Raw genomic sequence first — 19,534 nt, 5'->3', positions numbered from 1 at the left:
TGCTACCTTCCTCTGCCCTCTGTTGACACTAGATACACACACACACACACACACAAATAAATATGTCTTAAAAATTATGTGTGGAGTGTATATTGGCAGAAGTTTTTGTCCTGCCAGCAGCTCCCAAATAAACACCCAGAGAATTAATATGAATTATAAACACTTAGTCAATAGCTCAGATTTGTTGGTAGCCGACTTTTGCATTTTTCAGTTATCTCATATTTTTATCTACACTTCACCACGTGGCTTGGTACCTTTTCTCAGGATGGCATGTTCATATTCATCTTGCATCTCTCTCTATTCTTCAGACTCTGTCCCGCCCCCCGTATTATCAGTTTGACTCTCCCGCCTAACCTTATTCTGTTCAGTTATTAGCCAGTCAGCTTCTTTATTAAACCAATCACAGTGACATATATTCACACAGTGTAAAAGAATATTCTACGTGTGTGTTGGGTGGGGGAGGGTCCCTGTTCCTGAGAGAAAGTCTCATGTATTCCAGGCTGTTTTCAAACTTGCTAAGCTTGAATGTAGCCAGTGATTACATGCTACCATGCCTGACTCTGTGAACCAACAGAGCAAGACGCTTCTGTAAGAATGCCATGCTAGTTCTGATGATGCATTCACATTTCAGAAACAGGAAGTTTACTTCCTCATCTTTGAGAGAGGCCTAGGATTGTAAATTATCAATCATTTATTTGAGAAAAGCCTGCTCGAATGTCTGCACCAAGTAGAGAACACATCCTGAGCTGGGGTGGGAGCCCTTGGTGTCGTGAGCTCTCTGCTTCAGCTTTGCATGTGCTCAGGGATGAGGGTGAGCATCTAAATAGTTAGAAGCATGAAAAAGAGACATTTCCACAAGCTAATTGGTTGTAAAGTCAGGACTGAAACCTACGTACTTCCCTTCCATAATTTCATGTTTCCTACTGTCTCCATCTTAGGGGGACTTTAATTGAATTTAGACAGAATAGTTGGATTATAGCCCAGAATGATCATTCCTCATTTATTGATTTGTTCATCAAATTCGTTCATATCAGCTACATTTCCTTTTTCATGCCAGGCACAGAGGAAGAAAAGGATGTGTTCTTGTGTCTATGGCAGCCTGAGGCCAGCACCCTCCGTGTTGGCAGCCAAGTGGCTGCCTCAGCACCGCCCTTTAGAATTAGCCTTGCTTATGGCTTTAAACCAACCTCTGGAAGAGATCAGATCTCTTGACTGCCTTCAAACCAGCATCTCTCATACTTTCTCTGAGGCCTGTAGTCTTGCCCCTCCAGGTGGCATGGCTTCCCTCCAGGATGTGCTGTTCCCAGTTTTTCCCACAGGCTCTGCAAGTGTGGAATTGAGTGAGGTCCACAGCCACACAGTGCCTCATGATGATTGCTTTCTGTTCATAGGGTACATGAGCTGGCATTACTATGTGACCATGCCAATGCCAGCCTCCACCTTCACAATTGCAGTGGGATCCTGGACAGAAGTGAAGCCTAAGACATCCCCGTCAGATGAGCTGGTGATAGAGCACCCTCTCCTGCCTGCAAAAGCTGACTTCAGGTTTGTGTTTGGGAGTTTGCTGACTTTACTCTGGAAATGTGAGAAACTGAGCCAGAATGGAGCTAATCAAAGCAGGGAAAGGTCTACTGGAAAAGAGAGTTGGCCTTGTAATTCATGAAGAAAGAGAAGAAAGCAAGTGGCTGTGAAGCCCTCTATGATATCAGCAGAAGCATTTCTACGCTCATTCAAATTAAAAAACTGCAAGTTCAACACTTTCTTCCTACCCTTTAGATGTCTTAGTGGTTGATCGGAAATGTCTTAATAAAGCAAAGGTGTGCAGTGAAAGGAAGGTTACAATGAAAAAAGGATGCAGTGGAAGGAAGGTGTGCAGTGGAGGGAAGGTGTGTAGTGGAGGGAAGGTGGGCAGTGGAGGGAAGGTGTGCAGTGGAAAGAAGGTGTGCAGTGGAAGGAAGGTGTGCAGTGGAAGGAAGGTGTGCAGTGGAAGGAAGGTGTGCAGTGGAAGGAAGGTGTGCAGTGGAAGGAAGGTGTGCAGTGGAAGGAAGGTGTGCAGTGGAAGGAAGGTGTGCAGTGGAAGGAAGGTGTGCAGTGGAAGGAAGGTGTGCAGTGGAAGGAAGAGGGATGGGTCTGCAGCTTTGCTGGTAGAGTCCTTACCAGGCATGAAGCCCTGGCTTCTACCTTTAGCACTGTGTAGACTGGGTATAGATACATGATGAGTTCAAGGCCAGTCATATATGAGACCCTGTCTCAAACAAACAAAACAGGAAAAGAAACCAGCTGACACATCTTGGTGTGCATTATGTTTGTGCTGGTCTTTCTCTGCTTTGTTGCATGTATTCTGAGCACAGTGCTATGGCGGTGTCCTTAGGAACTGACACCAGGTGACAAGTACATCTTCCTGCCTACATTATGCCTTTTGGCAGCATAGATCTATTTTCTTCCTTTTGTTCAATAATATATCAGTTTTGGAGTTCCTAATGGCTCTACATTATATAGCTCTGGAAAGATTATTAGATTTTACCTGCATTCTCTTAAGGGAAGAAGGTAATTGTGGACAGAGTGGCGTACCCTGCTTTCATGTGGGGATATTAAATTGCAAGTGAGAGTGTCTAGCATTCCCTTCCCTTGCTCTGGAACCACACAGCAGATTCATTTTGTAATTGTCAACAGCCATATTTCTGAGTAAGGAAAACAGGTGCCCTAGGGAGTAACTTTGACTTGGTATGAATAAGAAATGTGTCTTCTTGTGGTGAAGCACTGGTGTGCTGCAGGATTTGTGACTATGGTGGATCCCAGCTGATCCTGAGCCCACACAGAGGCCACTGGCTGTCTGCAGCCCGTGTTCTGTAGTCTGTTACTCTTGGTTGTAGATGAGGATAAGGAGACTGGGGCGATAATTTGTTTATTTTCCTACCAACTGAGGAACAGTACCTGTTTTCATTCATACCAGGTCTAATCTTTGGAGGAGGTGACTTATGATCACTCCCAGAGGCATTTACAACCTTATTATAATGACTGAGCCACCTCAGGCAGCATCTCGAGCTATCTTCTCACCTGGAGTCACCACCACAACTTAACTGTGATGCTAACTAGAGGATATTCTCCAGGAAACAGGAGTTGAGGGGTAGGGAGTGGCTCAGAGTAAAGGTTCTTGCTGTCAAGCCTATTGGCCTGAGTTCAATCCCCAGAACGCACATACTGGAAGGAGAGAACCAACTCTTAAAAAGTTATTCTCTGACCTCTGCATGAGGTCACTCACACAAAATTAATGTAATTTTTGAAAAAGAAAAAAAAACAAAACACAAATTGAGGTTCCCTTGAGCCTGAGACTGCCTTCCGTCCTTACTGCCTGGATATGGCACCGTGGCTAGACCCACGCTACTGCTGCTGCTGCTTCTTTCTTCTTCTTCTTCTTCTTCTTCTTCTTCTTCTTCTTCTTCTTCTTCTTCTTCTTCAATGAAGACTTTGAATTCTTTTTTTTTAAGTGAAGAGTTTATTGAGATAAAGGGGGTGGGGGAGGGAAGAGAGAAAGAGTAAGGGAGAGAGACATAGAGCAAGAGGGAGAGAGGCAGAGAGAGAAACAGAGGAGGAAGAAGGGGAGAGCTTGTGAATTCCTAACATGTAAGAAGTTGTCTGTTACTCACCTATAGTCTCAGGGCTTGTTGACTGTTAGGAGATGAAGGCCACGAGATGAGGATGAGTTGGGGCCTCCTGCTCAGAATAATTGGAATCCCTTTTCATCTGTCTCTGCCACTGTGAACAGAAGAGAGCATGGTCAGGTCAAATGGGGGAACTGGGAACACAAAGCTGCAAAAGTCCCCATAGGGGCCTGGGGAAGGCAAATCCTATCCTCCTTTTGTCCTTAACCTCTGGTCGTCTTAGGTGTAAGATGTAGTCTCGTTCCACGGGAACAGGCAGACTCTCAGTAGAGTGCCCTTTGTGCGGCAGCACTATGGTTCTCAGTCCTTAAACTTACTCCCTTGCTCTGCCCAGAGGGTTCCAGCTTTAGGGAAGATGCTTTGAAGGCCACTCTTCAGTTCTTTTGAGACGGAGTCTTGAAGTGTAGCCCAAGCTGGCTTCGAGCTCATAACCAGGCTGGTGTCAAACCCATAGTACTCTTGCCCCAGCCTTGCCAGTATGTGCTGTTGCCACACTTGGCTTCTGAAAGCCTTTGGGGAGGAGGGGGTGAGGCAAGGTCTCATGTAGCCCACACTTACCTTGAACTTCTGTCTCTACTTTCCAAGTGTTGGTTACATACAATGGGCATATGCCACCATTGTCAGTTTGTAAGAGCTCTTCAGTAGAGTGTATGTAGCTTAAAATACCACAGGACCTTGTTTTCCTGTATAAATACATTTTAGAAATCCCATAGAGGCTAACTAGGTAAGCGACTTCTGCTTGTCGTCGTCCCTAGGTAGGTGTTAAATGTTTACCAGCAGATACTTTTGCTCTCCTTCCCCGTAAGGTGATGTTGTCAGTACAGGACTTTGACTCCAGTTCAATGTCAGTAACTGTATGCTTGCTGTCACTTTATCCTGGCAGTTTTTATGGGTCCCCATTTTTCTAGCCTACTCTCAACCATGTCTCACTGGGGCTAGACGGGGTTCTTGAAGCACCTATCAGCAGATGGTAGAAGGTGAGGCTTGTTTACATAGCCGTGTGCACCTCTTGATCACAGGCCTTGGGTGGGTGGAAGATCCTTCATAAATCTAAAGAGGAATTACTGTTGCTACCTGCCCAAATTGAGGCAGGCAAGCACTTAACGAGTCTCCAGTAGTCTTGATGAATCACAGGAGCACCCACAGCAAGAATTATAATCTGCAGTTTAAAGTTGCAGGGGTTTTCCATTGTATCTGAATCGAGGACATGTTAACAGATAAAAAAAAAAATAGAATTCTCTTTGATGTTGGTTTTTTTGGATATATAAGTTCTCTTGAAGCCTGTGAGTCAGGCCCTAGGAATTTTCTTTTGGCTCCGCCTTTGTCTTTCAGGGAGTAACTAGTCAGATGGTGCTGAGTGGGCTCTGGTCTGTTTCCTTAGAAGGCTGATTTTATTACATTTATACTGAAAGTGCATTGGAAAGGAATTGGAGATATAGCTCAGTTGGTAGAGTACTTGCCTAGCATACAGGAAGCTCTGGGTTCAATTCCCAGCACCGTATAAGTCAGCCATATGCCAGTAATCACAGCACACAAGTGGTAGAGGCAGGATGGTCAGGAGCTCTGAGGTGAGCCTATGGTGCATGGGACCCTGTCTCAATAGCCAAAAGGTGTAGTAGAGTAAACACCCTTAGGAAATGCCTCTTTTTTTAACTCAGCAATAGCTTCTGATAAGTTTGGTAAAGGATGCCTAGATTATTTTTTGATAGGATGGCTTATGTGTTTTTGAAAGCTATACCTGTAACTGTCTTTGTCCTACCTCATCTCAAGTCACTTATTGTGGGAGATTCCAGAATAGAATCTTTAATTTGCTTAGAACCAGCTACATAGGGGCTCATACCTGTAGTCCGAGCACCCGAGAGGTAGATGCAGAAGAATCAGGAGTTCAAGGCAGCCTTGGCCATATGAGTTCAAAGTTCCCTGGGCCGCATGAGATCTCAAACAATGAAAATTGAATAAATGGCGTGGCAATTGCCTTGCTCCCTTTCTAAGAACTGTCAGTTATTTGGGCAGTTGTTCTATGGTAGCATCTGAAAGCACTTTGCTGAGGGTAGGTAGAATTTGCTTTAATCTGGGTGGGAGCTTGTTTTCTTGTTCTAAATCTTGCCCCCTTCCCAATGCACTGCACCCCCATTGATTCTACGACAAGGTATTTTTGCTTCCATGTAGCATGGATTTAAGTAACCAATCTCATCAACAAATATTTTGATCTGTTTTTTTTTTTTTCACTGCTATCCAAAAGCAGACAAGGCAGTACTGATCCACCTCTGCTAATAAGGTTGTTTGAGCCATCTTCTCAACGCTGGCCTCCTCTCTTCTTATGTGTTGCCCCAGGTATGCTGACACCTGCAGTCATGTAGAATACCCCTGCCGATTCCAGGATGCTTCTGCTGCCACCCAGGAGATCATTCCTCACCGAGTGTTTGCCCCACTGTGCCTTGAGGGTGCCTGCCAAGAGGCCCTGCTGTGGCTGGTCCCTCCTTGCCTGTCAGCTGCGCACTCTGTCTTGGGAACACACCCTTTCTCCCGGCTGGACATACTCATTGTCCCTGCCAACTTTCCAAGTCTGGGGATGGCCAGGTATGCGTCTCGGCATGGCACATGGAACACACGCTTCAAAAGTCTGGGGACTGCTGGGGGAATGTTTTTCTTAAACTCTGTCAGCAGTTTCGTTTGCTCAGGGTGGAAGGGACGGGTTCCTTGTTCACCGCTGGATCTCTTACTGCTACCTTCAGGAGATGGTTTTCAAGTAGGCCCTCCTCCCCACCCTATTGCAATGAACTGTAGACATCATGGCTGAGACTGGGCATAGAACGCACTCCAGAGTGATATATGTGGGGTTGCGGTTACTCAGTGGCTGTTAGCGTGGGTGGTGAGAGCTTGCTGCTAATGAGTCCAAGGTCATGGCGTCAGGCTCCGCACACAGTAACAAAACCTGGTCCCAGGGCCACAGCTGCTCGCCTAATCCTGACCAGCTGCCTCGTCCATTCTCACCACTGGTCACAAGGCAACAACTTTAGAGCCCTGTGTCAGAACATAAATCCATCCACACTGCTGGGAAAACAGCTAAAAGCAGATGGCTTGCATGGGGGAGGGGCATAGCGACGTGTTCCTATTTTTAATACAGTAAAGTGAAGTATTCTTATCGTGCCCCCATTTCATTCCAACAGAAACTGGAGACTTACCAGCTGACCCTACCCTGCGTTAATTACAGCCACTCCATCAGTCCCACTGTCCGTCCACACAGTGATAGGAGGGTGGCTCTGTCCCACAGGGAAAGATGGCCGGTGGACCGCGCTCATGCTTCTGTTTGCGAACCCTAATCACTAACAGGGACTGTGCTTGACTAGGATGGGAAACGAGCTCATCAAACGTGTGGCTTTGAGTTTTTCCCCATTAGTCAAGGAAATTCCTTCTGCCAATTAATTTCCATGCTTTCAAACAGCTGTCACTTGTGTTTTCCCAAAAAACTGCACACATTCTGGGTAAAACCCCTGAGTAGAAAAGAACTGACCAGAACATTTGCTTTTGATCTCTACTGTAGGCACACACACACATGCACACACGCGCACGCACACACACGTGCATACTTTTTAAAGGGTGGCTGGCTTGATGTAACCCTTGAGGAGTTCTGAGAAAATCATTTAGACTGATTTTTATCCTGTTTTTATGATGATAATGGGAATGTGGAAACTAGGATAATTATATATGTTTGGTGGCATGCATCGTATAATTGTCTTGATGTCTATATATAGAGTTTGTCTTAACAAGGGGGCTTCTTTGGTCACTTTGAAGAGTTTTCTGGACTTAATTTAAACAGTTATTGGTGAAGAAAGGGTTGTTGATTAAATGCTGCTCATTTGTGTATGGTTTTGAGGGGTCATATTTATTTGTGAGGTTTTAATACTTTATGGATGTTGTTTTCAAGGCATATTTGCTAACAGTCCCATATTCTAGCCTGGGGGAAGCAAAGGCCGAGTATTTTCCAAACACAGAACCTCTCAGTAGCCCCTTCCCGCCACACAGACTGCCAGACCTAGGATGTGCTGACCCGCAGGCCATTCTATAAGCTTCTCTCTCCGAGTCTGCATGCCCGAGCAGGCCTGCGGCAAGGCTTCTGCTTTTTAAGATATTTGAAGTTATTTAAACGTGTTTAATGCTGTATTTTTAAATAAGAAGCCTAAGTGCCTGAAGGCTAAGTGGTGCTGGGCACAGGTGTCAGGACTGGAGTGGTGGTAACAACAGGACAGAACTGTGCACAGTTCTCAAATAGCACCCCCCCCCACACACACACATACACACATTATTAGCCAGGAAGTAGCCTGTCCTGGTTAAGCTGTTTCCTGGACTTAACTGTTTTCTTTGCTTGTGAACACTGGAAGGGTGATTGTGCTGTTGTCTAGCTCTAGTAGGGTGCTGAACCGGAGGTGGGGGGATGGAGGGAGTCTTACAGGGGCCCTGCTGCTTTTCCTATGCTTAAGGCCTACTGTGGCAAAATGCAGGTGTGGAGGTCAACTCTGTGCCCCATACAGGATCGGGAAACTCTCAAAACCATGAGGTGCCATCGCGAGAGACCTGTGCACCAAAACTCCCCATGCCCTGGTCGTTATAGTATACAGGGAACCAAAGAACCTCTTGATAAATTAACCGGCTCTTTCCTGAGTCCCTGTTTATAAACATGTAGCAGGATCATAAATTCCATAGCTCTGGGCTTCCTTAGCAATTAGGTTTCAATTATAATGAGTGCCGTTTTAGTGTTCCTCTTTGGCAAACAGCAGTCAACATTCCCACATGAACAAAAACAGGCAAATCATGAACTGTGTTAAAGGATTTTTTTAAATGTTTGGATGATACACAGTGTTTTAAACGTTACTCTTCGTAGTTTGTGTGAATATGCTCGACTTTCCTCTTGAGCTGAATAGGTGACTTCAGTGAAAGTTTGATAATCAGCTCACAAGAGCACAGGCGGTGCACCAGCAGTGGCTGGAGCTGGACGTAGAGATAGTCAGTTCACAAGAAGGCAGGCGGTGCACCAGCAGTGGCCAGAGCTGGACGTAGAGATAGTCAGTTCACAAGAAGGCAGGCGGTGCACCAGCAGTGGCCAGAGCTGGACGTAGAGATAGTCAGTTCACAAGAAGGCAGGCGGTGCACCAGCAGTGGCCAGAGCTGGACGTAGAGATAGTCAGCTCACAAGAGGACAGGCAGTGCACCAGCAGTGGCCAGAGCTGGACGTAGAGATAGTCAGTTCACAAGAAGGCAGGCGGTGTACCAGCAGTGGCCAGAGCTGGACGTAGAGATAGTCAGCTCACAAGAGGACAGGCAGTGCACCAGCAGTGGCCAGAGCTGGACGTAGAGATAGTCAGTTCACAAGAAGGCAGGCGGTGCACCAGCAGTGGCTGGAGCTGGACTGGACATAGACCTAGCGAAAGTGCTCTGGCGCTCTTTAGTAAAGTCTTCTCCGGTTGCACTATGTTGTCTCTGTCATCCTCTGCTACAAAAGCCATGGCTGCACAGCCAGCCCTCCTTCTGTCCCAGCACTTCTCTTCCTCACCCATCAAGGGGAAGATGCTCTTACTCTGGCCCAGTGGTTCTGAGCCTTCCTAGCACTGACACTGTGACCCATTAATACACTTCTCCATGTACTGGTGACCCCCACCGTAAGATTGCTTTCATTGCTACTTTGTAACTGTTGCTTTTGTTACTGTTTTTAAATCATAGTATAAATATCCGATACACAGATCGTCTATGTGTCCCCCATGAAAGGGTCGTTTGACCCCAAAGGGGCCATGACCTGCAGGTTGAGAACCACTACTCTAGTCTGAGGAAACCGACCAGTGTGCATTTGGTCATCCATTGCCCACTCTGCCCCATGCTTTACTTTTCTGGGAACTGCGGGCTCTCTGGTTCTCTTTCATTTTACTTCTGCAGGTCTCGAAGTGAGTGCTGTGATGCCCCCATGCAGAGAGGAGTGCATTCTGACTGGCTCTCCTTTGTGTAAAAGCTCTCCTGCTGTGCAGATTAATATTCGGCCATTTTTGTTTTGACCTCATGTATTCTCTTATCTACAGTCTGACTTCCTCTCGTTGAGAAGTAAGTGCCAAGGGTGCTGTTTGTCACACTTACACTCTTGGTTATAAGAGCAATAGTGTCAGTGGAATAATAGCCCGGAACAAGATTTATGAACATTGCTTAAAATGATCACCCCAGTCCTACCTCTCTGTGTGTCTGCTTCACCACTTGTCTCTCAGCAGATCCACAGTGTGTGTCACGGCTCACTGAGGTAGCCAGCAGGTTCCACTCCCATCCCTTCTGCTGGCTCCCCAGGTTGTGCGCAGCTGTCTGCTGTCCTGCTACATTTCTGTCAAGCACATTGTCCGCATGCAGTACTTAATGCCAAGCCGACAAGGGCAAGTGAGGTTGGTGAGATCTCCATTCTTCTGGGAATGGACATTCTAGTCTGGGAGAAAAGTAGAATACACAGAAGTGAAGATGTGCGCTCTGGAGAAAGTAAAACCAAGGACACGGAGAGTAGGGTGGGCAACTCCTTAGGGTAGGCTCAGGTCAACCACGTGAAGACAGGCAGAGACAGTGAGAGGTCATGGATAGCCACAGAGATCAGCTTTGTCTTTGGATCATGAGTGCCGTACGGTCTCATGACCTGCTGGTTAGAGCCAGGGCTTAGCAGCTGCTGTCCTTAAACAGAATCTCCCTTTGGACCTGGCACAGCCCCTGGCAACCAGACCAGAGACTACCCCTCTGCCAGAGGGGAAAGATGACCCCAGTGACCACATCTTCTTTACCTAGTGGCTGTTTTGTGATTTCTCGCTTACACAGCAGATCACAGGGAGGGGAGCTGGGTGTAGATATTTGCTCATCTAAGTTTTTAAAGTTTTTTTTCCCTTATTGAACAAAAAGAATGTTGACAAAGAGTTTAGAGAAATAATTACTCAAATAGCCTCAATGTTCTTCATGGTGGAAAAACACCATAAAGCCCCTTATTATAGACGCAACTTGTTCTTAAAAGATTGGGTTGTGCAATAGAAAACCTCTGCATGCTTATCCTAGCTCCTGACTCTGCATGCAGAGTTTTGCTAAGGACCTCAACTGCAGATGGGCACCCTGCACATACATGCCCAGGAATGACGGTAGCCAGTCTGCCCTACGCCTCCCCCTGGAGTTAGACAGGGTGTTGTCTTGTTTGTTCTTATCTCCCAGCCAATGTGTAATAGAATAAGCAGCACACAACACACTGCTGCACAGGACCTGTTGTTTCCAACCTTCTGATCGCGTTCCTCGCGGCCAGGGAGGAAGCAGTCATGTTTCTGTCATTATCTTAAGTGGTAAGGTTTCGCAGCTTTGAAAGTCTTTCTTCAATTGTTTTTCTGCTAGTTTACACTTGAATTTTTAATCCGCTAAACCCAAACCACCGTACGCTTAAACAGTTCTTTGAGTGCCAAGGGAAGTGCCCACAATGGTTCTTCCCTCAGGAATGGGCCCGAGACAAGCTGGTGCCTGTTCCCTCGCACACCCGCCCACTCTGCCGCCATCTCTCATAAGCTGCATGTTTGGGGTTTGCATGTAGATTTTGTTTTGAACTTGGATTGTTTCTCAGATTTTTCATAAATTTTCACACTTTTTCCTGGGTGGTCTCTTTAAAGACCCAAACATTTGAATGAGCATTCCTGTGCCCCGTGCCTTTTGCACAGGTGGGCGAAGGTGGCAGGCACTCCGGGAAGAGCTCAGCTGTTCTCTGCACCCTGATGTGGCTGTGGAGCTGAGCGTTTCTGAGGGTGGCAGGAGGGGTGGCCCCTCCGGTGCTTTTTTGTGTCTTCTTCATTCTGCTGCTGATTTCTGTTCCCACGAAGGAGTTAACTGAGGGCCTTCTCCCAACAGGTTCTATTTTTCATTTTTCTTTCCTAAAACAGTAACTATGATTCATAAAGTGCTATTTTGGGAGGCTCAGAAAGCCCAGGCTGCAGTAGGTTTGCTGGTCCTAGACAGGGTATCCTAAGCTTTTCCACTCAAAAGCCCTTTCTGCCAGAAATTTTTATATAAAAATCGTAAATGTAAGATTAGCACCGGAGCCCACTGTCTCCTTGTGGAGATTGAAGTCACGCGTTTTAGCGGCCCCTTTAGCGCCTCCACTGCAGTTCATTTTGCACACTAATGAGAGGAACGTGCTTGTTTACGTAAACAGGCAAAAACCCTACCTGAATGTTTGACACTGCAGGGTGTTTTTCATCTTCTGTGTTTTTCAGAATTGATTTGATATTTTGACTTTATAATCCTCAGCATTCAGAACACTGTTTTAAGCAAATATAGTACCAATGGTCAGGGTATTTTATAGCCAGTTAAAAAATAATTAGAAATTCTGCCCTAACTTTAATGATAAAGTTCATTTATGATTTTTTTTTTTACAAATGAAACTCAGCTCAACAACTCAAGCATTGCTAAGAGCCAAACATTCTGACCCAATACCTGTATACTGATTGGATATGTGCATGTTCAGACATGGTAGGAAAATACTGTATGTCTTTACTTCTATGATCAAACGTTTGTGTTTCCATGAACGCAGAAAGCCTTGTGTGCATCGTGAAAACCCCATGGTTGGTAAATGGGCAGCAGCTGCAAATCTGTCAGGAGAGATGCAGAGTGCTGTGTGAGTTCAGAACCGCAGCTGCTGCGGACTTGTGTTGCAATGCAGGCAGCTGCTGCCAGTGTGTCCAGTTCAGCATGGTGCCGGGTTTGAACTGCGTTGGTTGACAGCTCAGACACATTTCACTGGCGCCAAACTTTTGTGGAGCCCCAAATTCAGTTACAGTGTTGGGGTATCAACCCGCAGTTTAAGAAACTGTGGTTTTGACAATAACCAGTTTGTATTAAGTTGGCAGGGACTGAGAGTTTGGGGTTCAGGCATTGGCGAGACTTGTCTGTAACTGTCTGAGGCTGAGCACTTTGCTTTCTGGGAAAGGGGATGGAGACTGTCGCTCACAGTGGTCTGGCTTTGAGGTGCGTCATGCAGAGCCAGGCAGAGTGAGCCTGTGGCTTTTGCTTGTCTAGAATCTTCTTGGCATGGGCAGCTGCAGCGTTTCGTCATCATCATGCCGTGATCTCTCACCTCTGGAAGACTGCGCTTGAGTGCTTTATTTTCTTTGAACTGCACACATACACATAGACTGACTGACAGACCTACCTTCAGAGAACTGCTAGAGTGATCTTTCAAGAGAACTTGCTAGTCTTTTGACAGGCATCGCAGCAATCACCTCCACCTGTGTTTGTAATCATCTCTCTCTTTTGATGTCAGCACAGGGAGTTAATCTCTTCCAGTCCTGGACCCTGATGTGGCCACCATCTTTTCATTTTCTCCTTGGTGGGAAAGCCCCCTCCACCTCTCTGCTGAACCCTCGTCACTGTGCTCCCTGGACAGAGAGCCATGGAAGGCAATGGAGAAGAGGTTACATTCGAGTATCGACTCTTTCCAGATCTTATTCATCAAACCATTACAGAGAGAGCTGCTGGGTTCTGAACCATATTATGAACACACGAAGGGAGGGCTATGCGTTTCCTAATTGGGGGAGAACACAGCTCTAGAAATAATCCTCAAGCTTAACATATGGATGGCTCTCTCGGGAGGGACCTGCTTCTGTGTCAGAGCACATGGCCTTGTCACCTAACTCATCCTAAAGTACAGTTGACCAGGTTGGCTGAAAGGTCAGATACAAGGAAAGACTCCTTTCAAAAATGTATTTATTTGGGTGCTGAAGATGTAGCTGTTTGTAGAGGGCTTGTCTAGTGTGCTCAACGCCCTGGGTTCAATTTCTAACTTCAAGGTTATTTATAGTTATGTTATGACAGGCTAGCCGAGGCTCCACGAGACCTTATCTTGAAATAAAGACATTGTTTTCATTAAAAACTTGAATGTTGTGTGGGATTTGAGGGGTTCAATGTTAAAATGAATCCCAATTTAACCCCAGAGTATAGCTTGTAGTAGGATGTCTTCTGTTTCTTGGTAACTACCCATTCTCTCTCTCTCTCTCTCTCTCTCTCTCTCTCTCTCTCTCTCTCTCTCTCTCTCTCTCTCTGGTTTTACTATGTATATCTGACTGGCCTGGAACTCTATGTACTCTCTGTCTCTCTGTCTGTCTCTGTCTCTCTGTCTCTCTCTCTCTGTCTCTCTCTCTCTCTCTCTCTCTCTCTCTCTCTCTCTCTCTCTCTCTCTGGTTTCACTATGTATATCTGACTGGCCTGGAACTCTGTGTAGAACAGACTGGTCTCAAACTCACAGAGATCCACCTGTGCTGGAATTCAAGGTGTGTGCCCCACATCTGGCTCCTGTCTGTGCTCACTTTAGAGGTGACTCCATTGAACAGACCAGGTCTGTACTTCACTTTCTCCAGTGAGCTTGCTAAGAATTACTACCCCTCCTTGACACTGTGGAAATAGGAACCTTGAGACTCCAGTCTAAGAGCGCGTAGGGGACAGTTGGACCCTCTCTGGCTAAGGGGGAGCTGCTCCTGTAGGCTTGATAACTAGGCCTTTGTACCTGGACGGCTACCTTGCTGAATGGCCAGAATCAGAAGCTGGCACAATGTAATTCTGGAGTCAGTTTCCTCTGAGAGAGCATCCAGAGAGTTGAAGGACAGTGTTTCCGTTTAGGAACAAGTTTGTTGCAGTTGAGGAGTTTTTCATACTTGTGCAGTTTGAGGATGTCCCACCAAAGCTGGCATTTGGGACAGGAGGAATGAGCAATGGCCGGAATTCATTCAGTGAACACCTCTGCCAATGGAGAAGTGTGATGAACCCATAAGCCTAGGTCCGGAGCTTTTGGAGCTTCAAGGAGACTAGCTTTGTGGAACGTAACTAATTCAGAGGCAGGAGTGGTAGGGTGGGGTCAGGCATTGGAAGTTCATCAGTTGAGGATATAAATGGGTTCCACGGAATTAAAAGGGAGTTCTTTATCAGGTAGCACCGAGGAAAGCCTTTAATATTGTTATCATCTGATTCAATATCCTGATGCATCTGCCTCTTGAAGATAGACTCCTCCCCAGCCAAACAGTGTCACCCCAGTGTGGTGCTCAGGGGTACACATTTACTTCATGGGACAGTCACAGACTCAAACAACTTCAAACCACTCTGTGGGAGATGATTCTATTCACAAATATCTGGAACTCTGATGTACAACAAGTCTCTCGTTTTCTGTCTTCGGTGACTGAGGACTTGGATATGTCCAGATATTTTACAGTATTAAGGAGACCACGGAAGCTCTGGTCTTCGAGGCCACTAAACCAGCCACATCATGTAGGGACACTGGGGAAGTCTGGCTCCCTCTTGAGGTTTTCAGTCTATCAATAAAAGAATCTAAGAATGTTCAAGTAGAAGCTCAAGGACAGTTTATTAATTTTAAAGAACAACCCTCAGAGCAGGCAAGCTGCAAGTCTCAACAGCTGCGGAGAGGAGGGTGGAGGAGAGAAGGGAAAGCCATGCTGTTTGAGTTACTGACATGGAGGTCTGCCACATGGTGGGGAGGGAAACTTCAGGAAAGATCAAGGAACTCGAAGTACCAGAAAACTCATGCTTAGGTTCTGAAGCAAAGATACAGAAAAATGAAAAGGAAGACTTTTAGTCCAAACTCAGAATGATGGGCAGACCCAGCCAAACCTCCTGGCTGCCCATTTGTGGGGGGAAGCAGCATGCTGGGAAGGAAAAGTACTGACTCTCATTAAAGGAAAATGGTCTGCCTGTCTCTCCAGCCTGGCTTCCTAAGGATGATCCCTTGGCCAAGTGATTGGCCATCCCAACAGGAATACTAGGTCTTCACCTGGGCCAGAGACTCTTGACCAGAAGGAATTTTCCTTAATTATTAGCTTTTATTGCAACTTTAACGTTTGGGAGCCTCACACTTTCAATTGCCTGCTCTATGCATCCATATTTATTTATATAAAGTTGTATACACTTAAAAGTGGCATTTGTGTGTTAGTAAGGACACTACAAAGCATAAAGAAAAACATATTTGAAGGACGAGGGAAATAATCATAAAAGTTAATCCTGTAGGTTTCTCTCTTCACCAGCAGTGTGCTTTGTGCCCAGGGATTCCTGAAGCTCCCTTGATCCCCCATGGGAACCTGGCTGAATGGGTTTGGGGATGGGAAGTAGCTTCTTAGGTGATTCTGAACAGGTGGAGAGTGTAGGGGGCAGGTAAGGAAAACCCAAGTCCCCTGGCTCCTCCTCCAGCTCCATCCACAGCTTTCTGAGACTCTCAGACTGAAGAAAGTTGGGCATGTTGGCCAAGAGAGACAAGCTCCCCGAGGATGGTCCCTACCTGTCTGTTGCTCAGATGGCTTTGCTCTGAGGATCTGCATCCAGTTACAGCTGTGCAACTCTTGGCCTCTCTCTCTGTTGGGAAATTAAGGGCTGGTTTAGAATAGCCTTAACATTTGTTTTAATTATGTTTTAAAAAATATCTTGGGGCTGGAGAGATGGCTCAGTGGTTAAGAGCACTGACTGCTCTTCCAGAAGTCCTGAGTTCAGTTCCCAGCAACCACATGGTGGCTCACAGCCATCTACAATGAGATCTGGCACCCCCTTCTGGCCTGCGGGCACACACGGAAGTAATGCCATACACATAATAAATAAATTTGGCGATGAAAGGAGACAGAGTCCCACATTGGAGCACCGGACTGAAATCTCAAGGTCCAAATCAGGAGCAGAAGGAGAGAGAGCACGAGCAAGGAACTCAGGACCGCAAGGGGTGCACCCACACACTGAGACAATGGGGATGTTCTATCGGGAACCCACTAAGGCCAGCTGGCCTGGGTCTGAAAAAGCATGGGATAAAACTGGACTTGCTGAACATAGTGGACAATGAGGACCACTGAGAACTCAAGAACAATGGCAATGGGTTTTGATCCTACTGCACATACTGGCTTTGTGGGAGCCTAGACAGTTTGGATGCTCACCTTACTAGACCTGGATGGAGGTGGGTGGTCCTTGGACTTCCCACAGGTCAAGGAACCCTGATTGCTCTTTGGGCTGATGAGGGAGGGGGACTTGATCAGGGGAGGGGGAGGGAAATGGGAGGCGGTGGCGGGGAGGAGGCAGAAATCTTAAATAAATAAATAAATAAATAAATAAATAAATAAAAAACGTACAGGGCTAAGGTGGGTGATTCAATCTTGCATTTTCTTTTTGATGAAGATGGGTTAGATCACAAAGCTGGGATTGATTATCTTGTAGTCATTCAGCACCTAGGCATCAGTGAGCGTCTTGTTCTAGTCAACTGCATTATGAACAGATGTCAGGCACAGGATCCTGCCTCTGACCTCAGTGCTAAAGAGCATTTCAAATGGAGCACCAGCAGTGGGTTTCCAAGAGGGCCTTCTTCCTTTTTAGGACCCCTCCATGGGCTCCTGCGGAGTTGTGGCTAACTGGTCGCGCCTGCCACCCCTGGGTGTTGTTCAGCCCTCAGCTGTTTCCATCTGCACAGTAATAAGTTGCACGTACAAGCGTTTGAACAGTTGTCAGGCTTGTCTGCAACTGTGCTCTGGTGAAACAGCAGCAGAGAACCCTGGAGGGGGACTAGATGAAGATGTCAGAATTGTGCCTGCAGCTGGTGGTGGTTTGACCTTGACAGTCGGCTGGAAATGACCTGTCAAGCACCTTGGTGTACTTTTGAGCACACCCACCTGGAAGATATTATGTCCCTAAGTTTTATGTGCCACAACTGGCAGGCATCAGGTCTGTGGGTTTTGTTTTCGCTGGTGGAAGGTTACTACATGCATGGCAGGACTCTCCTGAGAGGGGCCCAGCTACAAATTTTGATTTCTCACTTGGCCTTCCTTTCTCTGTTCCCTTCATGACTATCAGCCCTACCTGATCTGCTCCTTCCCCTCTTGCTTCAAACCACTTCTTCCTGTCTTTGAGGCCTCCTCACAAAGCTTCACACAACTAAGGCCAAGGGTCGTTAGGCCCCTCACACAATTGAACCTAAACACTTTGACCCTGTGCTGATTCCATTCACTCTCCGGGAAGTACAGCCCCAGAGGTGGAGGCCTAAGTGATGTCTGCCAAGACCTTTTAGGCCTTGCCCTGGCCTCTTCTGCATAGCCTGGGGCGATCACTGCTGCATCTGTCTGGACTTCAGTGTTACCCTGGCAGCCACACCAGTGCTTGCACTAAGGACCTCTCGGTTGGGTGAGGAAAAGGACTGCATACACTAAGGACCTCTCGGTCAGGTGAGAAGGAGTGCATACACTAAGGACCTCTCGGTTGGGTGAGGAAAAGGAGTGTGTGCACTAAGGACCTCTCGGTTGGGTGAGGAAAAGGAGTGTGTGCACTAAGGACCTCTCGGTTGGGTGAGGAAAAGGAGTGTGTGCACTAAGGACCTCTCGGTTGGGTGAGGAAAAGGAGTGTGTGCGCTAAGGACCTCTCGGATCCGGCTTTGCCACCAGCACTTGGATTGTTTCAGATTAATTGAGGATGCAAAGTCTGATGCTAGCAGGAACAGTACCTCCTCATTGTCCTCATTGACGGCTCTGGTGTGATGAAGAACTTCTGCAGGAGACCTGTTGGCCATCTTGTTCTATGTGCTTTCTCCAGAGTCATAAACAGACAGGCCCTAGCTTAGACATTGGCCTTCCTGGTGGCCACTTAATCTCTCTACCCCTCTGACCATCAAACAATTCTGCATTGCAATATTCTTTTTTATTAAGGATCTCATGTATCCCCGGCTGGCCTTCAACTCAACTATGAAACTAAGGGCTACTTTTTACTCTTGATCCTTCTGCATCTACCTCACAAGTGCTGAGATTGTAGCATGCCTGGCTTGCTTTGGAGTCTTGCCATGTACTCACTTGCTAACTGGTGAACAGTTAGAGGAAGCTGAGAAGTGTACATAGAGGATGGGAGGCATGGGTGACACAGACCTAAGGGAGAGACTGTCATGTCTGAATCCTAGGCCTTTGATCTTTCAGATGAGGGTTGTGTGGTTTCTGTTGTTTTACCCTGAGCTATGACTGGTTCCTAAGCACACTTCTCACAGGGCATCACTTAGACCTGAGTGTATGGAAAAGGAGCCAATGGCTTTATACACCAGACAGCATGGGGACCCTTGTCCTTGAGGACTCAAGGTTCTTTATTGATGTGTTCACCTGACTTTAACTCTCTGAAGCTTGGACTTGGACCAGTGCCAATCTAGCTCCCAACTGTGCCTGTCAATCCATGAGTTTCTGCCCAGCCCCTCACTGGACGCCTGTAGGGAGACAGGTTCGATAACAGATATCCCAAGGTATAGAACAGGCTCTCAGAGGGTACCGTTCTCTGCTCCACTAAGCACAGAGAAATTTGATAGTTTTTGTCATTCAAATACTAAAAGATTGGTGGCTTGTTAGATTAAGTCATCAGCCTGGTGGTTCCTCCCAACTCAGAATGTCAGCAGTTCTCTGAAATAGCTTCAGGGAAAAAAAAAAACAAAATAATTGCCATGCCTTAGTACAGGAACAACAGGAAAGCCTTGCCACAAAGAGTTACTGAATTCAGAGTCCTCAAGGGATCCCAGGTGAACTCCAGTTGCTGTGGGACAAGAAGATCCCTGTAGACATGCCTGTCGGCTGTCTCCCAGGTGACTGTAGGTTCTGTCGCCTTCATTGCTAACACTAACCTCCACACCCAGCCTCACTGAGTAAGGTAGAGAAAGACTCCTGATGTCAGAGTTGGGCATGCACATGTATACGTACATACTTTTCTCATGCCCTCACTATAAATGTGCTCACATGCAAGCGTGTGTGTATATATTCATGTGCACCACACACACTCATACAAACATTAATAATTAAAAATGTTCTTTATTTTTCTGGTTAAGAGATATCGGTATTATT

General features: G+C 46.5%; 1 protein-coding gene across 2 annotated transcripts in view; it reads left to right on the top strand.

Moving 5' to 3' along the window:
- The window catches only part of LOC121453545 (aminopeptidase O-like), a 226,130-nt gene that overhangs the window by 29,064 nt on the left and 177,532 nt on the right, over positions 1 to 19,534 (top strand). For both annotated transcript variants that reach the window (XR_005975027.1, XM_041660416.1), the window contains exons 3-4: positions 1,392 to 1,545; positions 5,997 to 6,242. Coding sequence is in view for 1 of the 2 variants with exons in the window: in XM_041660416.1 (XP_041516350.1) it covers positions 1,392 to 1,545; positions 5,997 to 6,242 (400 nt within the window). In the remaining variant the exon portion in view is untranslated. The remainder of the gene's footprint in view (positions 1 to 1,391; positions 1,546 to 5,996; positions 6,243 to 19,534) is intronic.

This window comes from Microtus oregoni, unplaced genomic scaffold (assembly GCF_018167655.1).
Source record: "Microtus oregoni isolate MIOR12 unplaced genomic scaffold, Mior012 000011F_ref0000422, whole genome shotgun sequence".
Taxonomy (NCBI): domain Eukaryota; kingdom Metazoa; phylum Chordata; class Mammalia; order Rodentia; family Cricetidae; genus Microtus; species Microtus oregoni.
Note: the sequence above shows the minus strand (reverse complement) of the source record. Positions and strands in the feature narration are given on the sequence as shown.